This window comes from Lutra lutra, chromosome 6 (assembly GCF_902655055.1).
Source record: "Lutra lutra chromosome 6, mLutLut1.2, whole genome shotgun sequence".
In the NCBI taxonomy this organism is placed as follows: domain Eukaryota; kingdom Metazoa; phylum Chordata; class Mammalia; order Carnivora; family Mustelidae; genus Lutra; species Lutra lutra.
The window spans coordinates 139,301,667-139,312,255 of NC_062283.1; the positions used below are offsets into that span (position 1 = coordinate 139,301,667).

At 45.7% G+C, this 10,589-nt stretch overlaps 1 protein-coding gene and 1 long non-coding RNA gene across 6 annotated transcripts in view; one reads left to right on the top strand and one right to left on the bottom strand.

Moving 5' to 3' along the window:
• Positions 1 to 7,645, top strand: part of ESR1 (estrogen receptor 1) — a 403,080-nt gene extending 395,435 nt beyond the window's left edge. For 4 of the 5 annotated variants that reach the window (XM_047734308.1, XM_047734307.1, XM_047734306.1 and 1 more), the window contains one exon: positions 2,389 to 7,645. In XM_047734308.1, the coding sequence (XP_047590264.1) occupies positions 2,389 to 2,629 (241 nt within the window). In that variant the 3' untranslated portion in view covers positions 2,630 to 7,645. The remainder of the gene's footprint in view (positions 1 to 2,388) is intronic. The other variant, XM_047734309.1, reaches the window with a different exon arrangement.
• On the bottom strand, positions 3,259 to 9,943 carry LOC125102788 (uncharacterized). Its single transcript, XR_007128193.1, has 3 exons — positions 9,910 to 9,943; positions 8,218 to 8,368; positions 3,259 to 3,382 (listed from the first exon to the last, which is right to left on the bottom strand). It is a non-coding gene; the product is annotated as an uncharacterized LOC125102788 (long non-coding RNA).
• Between the last annotated feature and the right edge of the window lie 646 nt (positions 9,944 to 10,589).

The following is a 10,589-nucleotide window of genomic DNA, read 5'->3' on the forward strand; positions in this document are numbered from 1 at the left end:
AGAGAACCCTGGAAACTGGCAGCTTCTGGAAAAAAAAAATAAATGTATCTATTTTTCTTTGTATCCCCCACAGTCCCATATATGGCATCTTACGTATCGTGTAGGCTCAACATTATTGCTGAGTGCATGAATATGTGAGTAAATGGATGAATGAGAATTACTTGATTATTTTCCCTACCCCATGAATTCAAAATTCCCGTTTGATGACTTTCACTTGCCAAAGTTCGAGAGAGAGTGATTGAAGTCTCTGTTTCTCAGGGATTTCCTGCGTATCTGGTGTCATAAACAGAGGACTCACCTTGGCCAGGTAGAGCGGGGGACTGCATTTAGAGTACACATTTCCAGTCCTTTCCCATCTGTTGTTTTTATGAATATTACAAATAGGGAAGCAGGGGGTATGTCAGAATAACAGTCCTCTCCCAGATTTCCCCTCGAAGAAATGTATTCGCTTTTACTCGAGGCTAGGAAGGTCAAAGACATCGTAGAAACCATATTGCAGATGAAGGTTTTTATTTGCTCATAGGAATTGCTGAATTTTCAAATCTGTCCACTGCTTTTCAGCAGTAGCAAGCCTAATTAGTTAAAAACCCAATATATCTGCACTAAATTTATAGGGCTCTGGTCATTTTATTGGTAACGTATGGCAGAGGGCGGCAGCAGTGCGAGAACTCTTGAGAGTTTGCTTGAATTGTGTGAAAAGCTGGAGAGAAGCTATTCTAGTGAAAGCTGTGAGCATTTTCTCTCTCTCTCACTGGGGTGCGTGCATGTACACACACACACACACACACACACACACACACACACACAACATGATAATGTTTTGGTGACTTGTTACATCCAGCCTAAATCACAGGACTCTGTTTTATTAAGTTTGGCCCCAGCCATATGTTGTTACTCAGAACACTTAACACCAGATTTCTTGTGACTACGAATGGTATTCATTAGGTTGCACAAGCAAGACAGTGTGAGATCCAGCGGGCACTTAACATTAACAGCATTTTAAGTGAAAAACAAACAAACAAACTCTACTTAGATATGTAATTAGGTTGTAGTGTTTTAAGTCCTGTACAGTCTGATGTTGGGTTTTCATGGCCTGTTTCCAGCTTGTGCTGACTCTTCCCCTACCAAAAATGGCAGCTATTTTCTAGGGCTCTCTTTTGGTCCCGTCTCCTCATGATACATAATTCTTCCTTAAAAAATCTCAGGATCGATAAGAGCTGCTCTGTGTCTTTTCCATGGGTGGTGGGGTAGGGAAAGAGCAGAGTTGTGGCTGGGGGAAGACAGGGGAGGACGGAGGTGAAATGAAGAAATGCCATTTACCCACATTTCCCTGTGTCCATATGTCCCTGTTGTCTGAGTATCTAGCACATTCTTGGCACTGCTGTAGGCCCACAGGATAGGCACATCACTGCCCCGGCAGGGGCTTGCCCTGACTGTGCTGGTAGATGCGAGTACAGCAAGAATAAGCCCGCGCGTGTGCGGAGAGGAGTTTCGGGTTGTCCTGGCACTGGGAGGAAAACAGAGTAAATGCAAGAGGACAGCTAAAGCCACAGGGCCTTGAAGTCACTGCAGTTGTGGCAGCAACAGACCTTTCAGAGGAGGTGGCATTTGAAGGTTTGGGGAAAGGGCCCCCAGGCAGAGGGGGCAGCGAGGGCAGACACCTGTGTCTGGAACTGAAGAACTCAGTTTCTTCCAGCTCCTTCTTAAAAAGCTCAGTTACGTTTTTCTTTCTAGCACAAAAGCCGGCTCGGCTAAAGAGCGTAAGCCAGGGGAGAAGGGCAGGGGGAGCTCTGAGAGGTCGGCAGAAGCTCCCTCAGTTAGACCTTGCAGAGCATGAAAGAAATTTAGATTTTATTCTGATTAATGAGCAAACACCTAGAAAGTCTGAAACAGGGAAGTTCTTGAACTGTTTTCTGCATTTTATTTATTTATTTTTAAGGTTTTATTTATTTGACACAGAGATTGTACAAATAGTGAGAGCAGCAGGCAGAGGGAGAAGGAGAAGCAGGTTCCCCGCTGAGCAGGGAGCCGGATGCGGGACTGGATCCCAGGACCCTGGGGCCAAGACCTGAGCCGAAGGCAGCCGCTAAACCGACTGAGCCACCCAGGCTGCTCCTGTTTTTTGCATTTTAAAAAATTCCCGCCTCCATGGCTGTCTGGTCTCTCTTCTCTTTTTAGATACGATGCTAATAGAGGGGAAGAGAACCTCAGTTGAGTCAGGGGAAGGAAATCACTTGCACAGCAGATCCTGAAACGGCTCTTTAAAGGGGGAGAAAGGTTGGCAGGTGTCTTTGGAGTCTGCCTCCCTCGCCCTTCGTGGGCGTCGCAGCAGGGCCTAGAGCTCTGGTGGCACTAACGTGGTCCTCCCCGTGTCTCCCGCCCCCGCAGCAACAAAGGCATGGAGCACCTCTACAGCATGAAGTGCAAGAACGTGGTGCCTCTCTACGACCTGCTGCTGGAGATGCTGGACGCGCACCGCCTGCACGCCCCCGCCGGCCGTGGGGGCGGGAGCGCGCCCATGGAGGAGATGAGCGAGAGCCAGCTGGCCACCACGGGTGCGACTTCGTCACATTCCCTGCAAGCCTATTACATCACCGAGGAGGCGGGGAGCTTCCCCACCACGGTCTGAGAGCTCCGGGGCCACCCTGAGGTCCTGAGAATCCCCGCGGCCTTTTACCCACGTCGTACATCGCGATCGCAGAGTCCCGCGCCCGCGCTCACTCCAGCTCGCACCCGCCACCGTGGCTTTCTGATATGAGTGGCCATTTGTTTGCTTGCTCAGTGCTTAGTGGCACGCCTTCTTTGGGGGACAGCCAAAGGGATTCCAGGGCTAAATTCTTTGACTCTCTCTCTCTCTTTCTCTCTCTCTCTCCCTTTGCTACATTACCAAGCATGAGGATTCTGTAGCTTTTTATGACCGAACTCAGTCTATGCGCTGGGACTGGGTGACTGTGCATTTAAGCTACTTGTTTCGACCCAGACCTGGAGAGTGGACGTTTCATCTCTGTGAAGTGCTTTTTAGTGAATCTAAGAAAAAGCCACAGGAGAGACTTGAAAGTGGCTCCTTTCATTGCTGACTTGGAGAGAGCGAGGTCAAGGGTTCATTATGGCATTGTCTTGTATTCCTATAGCAACATATCATTTTATTAAAGTAATACCTTAAAGCTTTTGCTCCGTTGCATGGCTGGAGCTGAATATTCAGTGATTGTCTACTCATTTGCCCTATAGGAATACAAGATGCCCACAGAGGAGGAAGGCCCCCTGATTGTCAAAACTGTCGGTTTGATACACTGCACCTGGAGTTGCTGCATGTTCTTCCACTGGTTTTTTGAGAACACTACTGCGGGGCATGGGTTCCAGTTAATTCTTGCTTCCCATGGACCTATGGAAAACACCAAGTTGATCGCAGTTAATTCACCTCCACATTGACCAGTTTCCTTCTAAGGGAAAATGATTGGGGTTTGTTTTTTGCTTTCAATTTATGAAAGAAAGCCTTCTTCCGCCAGGACTTGCCATCCATCAGCTTCAGGACCTGTTCTCCTGTGGTCTCACACTCACCAGCAGAGGGCGCTCTGCTCAGCTCTTCCTGGTGTGTAACTTAGAGAGTAAATTCATCACAGGTAGTAGTGCCCAGCGTATGACCAAGGGCAGTTTAAATCAGTGGGCACCCTGGTGACACTCTTAGCTCTGGGGCACTTGGATCAACAGTGAATGCGCATGATTATTGTAATTATTAGAGAACGGGAGGAGAGTAGGGCAGCCACCGGAGAAAACTGAAGGCTCACCGTGACCCTGCCTCGGGCTGTAGCTCTACCCAGGAGCGCCCCTGGCAGGCCCTGTGTGCACAGTGGGGCTGCCCTGGGAGCCATGGGCGGCCCTTCTCTTCTCACCACCCTGACTGGAAGGAACAGCAGTACACAGCTGTGTTCTTCCTGTTGGCCCAGCACACTGCTGACTGGGGCTAGAATGCATGGATTGGAGGCTCACTACTCAGGCTGCCTGGGACCTGGTCAGACTCTACCCCTTCTTGGTCGTTTAGAGCTCATCCAGAAACCAGGGTTTGGCCTTGGGGGAAAAAACTCCCCTGAAGCTCATTTCGTAAAACTTTGTAAGCCAAGAAAGCGAGACTAGAACAGGGGGCTGTAGGAATCCTTTGATGTGCAGGCTAAACGAGAAAGGCTCAGTCCAGCCACAGGGCAGCCTACCCTAGGCCTTTGCTTTTCCAGAGCAACTAGGGTGTATCTCTTCTTCTCAGCCAAAAAGTAAGTTTGGTTTCCTCCAGTGACCTCACTGTCTATAATTCAAACCCCACTGAGAAGTGATGTGTTAGCCAACAACCCAGTCAAGCTTCTAGGACTTCTCTTGGGATGCCTATTTCAAAAAGTAGATTTCATTCATTTTTGATTACTTAGTAAGTGAGCACCAAAGGACTGGGAACCTAGGAGGGCCAAAAAATAAAAAGTTTTTTTTTCATATATGTGCATCTGAATTTAGGAGCAATTTTGTGTATCTGCAGTTAAGAACGTGTTTAGAACATAATTCTTTTGTTGTTGTTTTGTTTAAGAAGCACCTTATATAGTATAATATATATTTTTTTTGAAATTGCAATGCTTGTTTATCAGACAATTGAATGTAGTAATTCCGTTCTGGATTTAATTTGACTGGGTTAAACATGCAAAACCAACGAAAAACATTTAGTTTTTTTGTATAGCTACCTTGTCATGTATGGAGTCATTGATACCTAGGGCCTGGTGATTATTCATTTAAATGAAGATCACATTTCATATCAACTTTTATATCCACAGTAGACAAAATAGCACTAATCCAGATGCCTATTGTTGGATATCGAATGATAGACAATCTTATGTAGCAGAGATTATGCCTGCAAAGGAAAATTATTCAGGGCAGCTAATTTTGATTTACCAAAATATCAGTAGTAATATTTTTGGACAGTACCTAATGGGTCAGTGGGTTCTTTTTAATGTTTATACTTAGATTTTCTTTTAAAAAAATAAAAACAGACAAAAAAATTCTAGTACTATAGATGATGTAATACCAGCTAAATCCAAACAATAATAAAGTGGAGGGTTTTACATTATTCATCTAATGTGTTTGTATTCATGTTAAAGATACTACTACCTTTGAAATGGGCAGAGAACACCAGATGGTTGGAATGTTAGCCCAGGAAAATTCAAATAATTTTGGAAATCTCTTTTCATTCTTCTTTGAAGTGCCACTATTGGACAGCTGACACTTTGCGGCTGATACCGCTGTTGGGCGTAGGGAACATGCTTCTCTCCTCCCCCACCCCCCATGCTGAGGCAATTTAAGTTTTGAAAGATATAATCAACCTGGGGGTTAGGGTAGGGTGGGGAAGTAGGTTCAGGAATTTCGAGAGTGGGAAATACAGTAATAAGAGCCTTGCAAGTACTCTGAGGTACATGGATACTGGTACTTGGGGTACGCACCAGGCTTCTGTACTCCCCTCGTGCCCTGTGAACTACGGATGGCAGCCATTTCTAAAATGGCAGCTGGAGTTCTATGGAAGAGCAGGCATCGTCCACTGTACAGTCTAAGGAATAGCTAGTGATCTAAGTTTCTTTTGGCCGTTGCTTAGCTCCGGGCTTGCCGTGATGATTCTGGAAGGCTGATGTGCAACCATCAGAGAAGCTAGTTCATCCAAAAAGAAGACTCTACAGAGGTTGCAAAATCCAGCCCCAAAGGAAGTAAAGTCATTGGTTAGAGTTTCCTCTGAACCTTGCAAGGCTGTCTAACCATGCCGTATCCCATGCCTTTTAGGGGCTGATCAAATAACGGACTTCCTGATCATTTACTCTCGATCACATGAAGGTGTTCTTATATTAAAATCTTATACACTGAAATGGCCACTGATTTAGGCTGTTGGTTTAGAGTACCCCTACATGAAACCAATGCATATCCCTTCCTATTCATACTCTCCCACTCTGAGATGGACTGTGGATGCCGGGAATGATCACTAGGACCGTAGTAGTAGCTAATATTCACAGGCAAATCTGCTTTGGGAAACGAGTTACTCGGAAGGCAGTTAGAATCGTAGAGTAGTTTGTGAGGCAATCCCGCTTCCCTTCGGTGCAAGGCTTGGGAGGACAATCCAGATTACACCACACACTTCCTAGGTGAACTCCCTGAAAACTTACTCGCAGCTGGAGCAAAGGAATTCAACCGTGGTCCCAAATATTCATCTTTTCACTAGTGTGATTCCTCTGTTTCTGGCCGCATCTCCTTCTCATTTGGGTTAAAGTGAGTGTGGCCTCTTTCTATGTCGTTTGTCATTGTTTTCTAAGTAACCGCTGGCTCTACTATGGCACTTCAATTTTGCACTGTCTTTCAGAGGTTCAAGGAAAATTTCTCTTCTTCTTCTTTTTTTTTTGCATCCAAATGTGCCTGAACTTTTAAAATATGTAAATGCTGCCATATTCCAAACCCATCTTCAGTGTGTTTGTATAGAGCTGTGTACCCTGGAAACAACATACAGCCCCATGAGCAGGTGCCGGAGATGTGGACCCCTTTGCATTCACAGAGAGGTCATTGGTCATAGAGACTTGAATTAATAAGTGAAATTATGCCAGTTTATGTTCTCTCACAGCTTATAAACGATGCTTTTTGTGCACAACATACTCTTCAATGTAGAGCTCTTGTTTTATGGGAAAAGGCTTATATGCCAAATTGTGTCTGATGGTTTAATATGCCTTTTCGCTGATGCATACTATTACTGATGTGATTCTGTTTTGTTGCAGCTTTGCTTTGTTTAATGAAACACACTTGTAAACCTCTTTTGCACCTTTAAAAAAGTAAGGAGTCCAGCGGGATGCTCAAGCACTTGTAAACAATTTTCTCAATCTATTTGATGTTCAAATAAAAAATTAAACAAATGTCAACCGGCTCGGTTTCCGTAAACTCCCTTCATGCTAATGGTTTACCACTGATTGCCTCAAACCAAGGTGATGGAATGCATGGAATCCTGAAGATCATTCTGATGCCAGGCTCCTCCCCGCCCCCCCCACCCCGGCCCCGGCCACTGGGGACCGGAGGAAGTGTGTGGACATTGGAGGCCGGCAGACCTGGCCACACTTCCTGGTTCCACCACATACAAGGCTTATGATCGCTGGCAATGAATTTTTCAGAGCCTCCCCTTCCTTGTCAACAAAATGGTGACAGTAACACCTAATTCACAGGGTGGTTTTGAGGATTACATGAGGTGCTTTCATTATGTGTCTCCACAGTCTCTTTGTCCTTTACTATCCTTCTCTGAATACCAAGGAATGCGGTTGTCTTCATGCGCAGTGTGTTATTTCCAGGGCTCTCCAGCTTTGGGGAGAATGGTTCGCAATCTGTGTGTCAAGGCTGGAATGGGGACTAAAGGTAGATTCTACGCACGAACTGGCTTCAGATCACAGTCTCCAACATGACACATTCTTAAGCCTTTACGGACCTTTAAATTAAGAATTGCCATATTTAGATTTGTTTCTGCCAAAATACAGAATATATGCCTCACGGGAGCAAATGTTCACAACTTGTATTATTTACACCACGGGCTATGTGCATTAAAAAGCTCATTTTGGGGGCGCCTGGGTGGCTCAGTGGGTTAAGCCGCTGCCTTCGGCTCAGGTCATGATCTTAGAGTCCTGGGATCGAGCCCCGCATCGGGCTCTCTGCTCAGCGGGGAGCCTGCTTCCTCCTCTCTCTCTGCCTGCCTCTCTGCCTGCTTGTGATCTCTCTGTCAAATAAATAAAAATAAAATCTTTAAAAAAAAAAACTCATTTTGTGTTCACATTCATGGTTGCTTAAAATTGCAAGATTTAGAGTTACCACCAAAAAAGTAGTGCTAAGTCCAGGCGAGCGATGGTCACTCAAGACAGAGAGAGCTTTCTACCGGAACTGCCCGCTGACGATCTGGGACACCTGGTGGAAAGTACAAGTGAGGTGACTTCCCTTTAGCAGGAGTTTCCTCTGTGTGGATGAGATAACCTCTAAGCCAAAATGTTGAGATTCTCTCCGCATAAGGAATGATCTTTGATTTTCCTTTCCACCAGCGTTGCAACACATGCACATTCTCACACAGAAAAGTCCCATTTACTGGGTGCTTCACAATGCCACATACTAGCTCTATACAAATTTTTCTAGGTAATCTTTATCTAGTTATGATATGAGGGTAGATATGTTACTGTCCTTACTTACCAGGGAGGAAACTGAGAACGCATTTAAGTAAGGTTCCCAGTATCAGAAATCTCAGGAATGGCAGACATCTGATCACTTCTCCGGACTGTAAACATGACTTCCACTTCAGAAACTGGATTTGAGGTTCTTGGAAGTTAAAGCCATATAGCACCTGTGAAAAAATTTTTAAAGATTTATTAGAAAGAGAGAGAGCATGCACAGGTACGCATGTGGCAGGGAGAGGGGCAGAGGAAGATGGGGAGAGGGTCTCAAACACTCTCACCACTGAGCACGGAGCCCAACACTCCATCTCATGACCCTGAGATCATGACCTGAACCGAAACCAAGAGACAAAGCCTTAACCCACTGAGCCACCCAGGTGCCCCAATACGTGTGAAATTTTAATCAAGATCAGAGAATGTGCTAATTTTTATTTAACCAAGTTGACATTTTATGAGTAGAAAAATTCACATGAACTTTTAAGGCAAAACATGACTCTTATGGCATTTTGGACAGGAAGCTTAATGCTATGTCCCTCGAGTTCTGAAAAAAATGTGTCCCCCTCCCTTTCCGATGGGTGGCCCTTGGACAGCAGAGCTTGTGAAGCACTTCTTTTGCTACCGTCCCTGACACTTAGTGCCAGAGCTTTTTGGTTTCTGAGGTTGTACCAGGCACAACTTCCTGCCCCTGGTTTCTGCCAGGAATGGCGGGGGAGGAGTGATTTTCCTCTGTACCTTGGCACCAGGGGGAGAACTATTTCTAGCTGATGACCCGAGACCTTGAGGTCTGAGGCAGCGGCACCCCACCAGAAGTGGGGCCTTTAGAGGGGACCGTACCTAGGTGAGGCTCACTCCCTTTCTTTGTCACAAGACCAGCACCTATCTCATGGCCCAGGAATAAGACCATGGCCTTGAGCCAAGGCACCTAGTGTCTGGGTAGAAGGGACAAAACAGTGGCTCTCGTCCCAATTAGATGAAAGTCAAGGAAAAAAAAAAAAAAAAAACTGAAGAAGGAAGCATTTGGACAAACATTTTCTGAAGTGATTTTGAAACTGGGTGGGAAAGCTTCAGTGGCCAGACAACTGAGGAGCAGAGGAAAAGAGTCCAAAGTGGCCAGTTCTGGACTCTTTTCCATGAGCCAGTCACTCAGAAGGCCACGCGATAGCACTCTGCATGACTTTCCGGACTCAGTGCCCTGCTAGGCCTTTCCGCAGCACTCAACCTGTCATCAGATGCCTTTTTATCAAGACATCAAAACTGTGAGAAAAGCCAATGAAAGGTTTGTGAGCTGATAAATATTTTTTATGGGATGACTGAATTCTTGAGTTCATTCTAGGCTCAACAGAGTTTCAGCCATGAAGGTTCTTGAGTATTTCCACATTTACAACCAGAAAGAACATGTGGGAATCCTGAGGATGCCCAAACCCAGGTTGGGGACGGGGCGGAAACACCAAGAGGGTGCGGTCACGGGAGGGAATCCTGTCACTGCCAGTGGCAGCTGCCTTGTGTGTCATCCTAGTACCTCAAGGACACCAGCAGGACACCTGGCTTTTTGGGGTTCAACCATACCAGGGAAGCATGTCCTTCAACATGAAGGGAAGGGCTGAATGTGCGAAGCTTCACGGGAGATGGATTATAAACCAGAGCAAATCACCCATTCACTTATTTTTGAATGTATTATTAAATGCTGAAAAAGTCTCTTAAGAGTCCTTACCATCGGGGCACCCGGGTGGCTCAGTTAGTTCAGCGTCCAACTCCTGATCTCAGCTCAGGTCTTGATCTCAGGGTCATGAGTTCAAAGCCCCACGCTGGGCTCCGCGCTAGGCATGGAGCCTACTTAAACAAAACAAACACACAAAACAATCCTTATAATCGAATCCATTCATGAATGCAAAAAATAAAATGTGTAAAAAGAAAAGCATTAGTGGATTTATGGGGGAAAAAAACAAGCTGGGAGGTTTGGATAGAGAATCTTGTTTTCATTACTTGGCAAGGTTGGTACCAAGCCCTTCTAGCCTAGGATCATGGGACCCTGGGTCCAGGAAGAAGAAAGACCTGGATCCCAAGAGAACAGAACCCAAGGCAGCTCCAGGCTTCACACTATGGAAAAAACTGCTAAGCATTGGACCATGTTTAAAAAATAATAATAATAATGGGAAGTCAACATTAGAGAACTTAAAGCAATACAGAGATTGTTCATTATTCTCCATGGCTGCATAGAGGCAGAAAGATAAAATGGGTTCCCTCTCAAATTTCCTGTGTTCCATTTCCAGTAAAATATCCTGACAAGTGGGTCCTCCTGTTCTCCAGCCCCTACCCCTCTATGATACTGGAGACTTGCGCTCTCTGATGCTGGCAGGGCAGCTCACCCTTGGGGGTACCATAAGGCCGCCA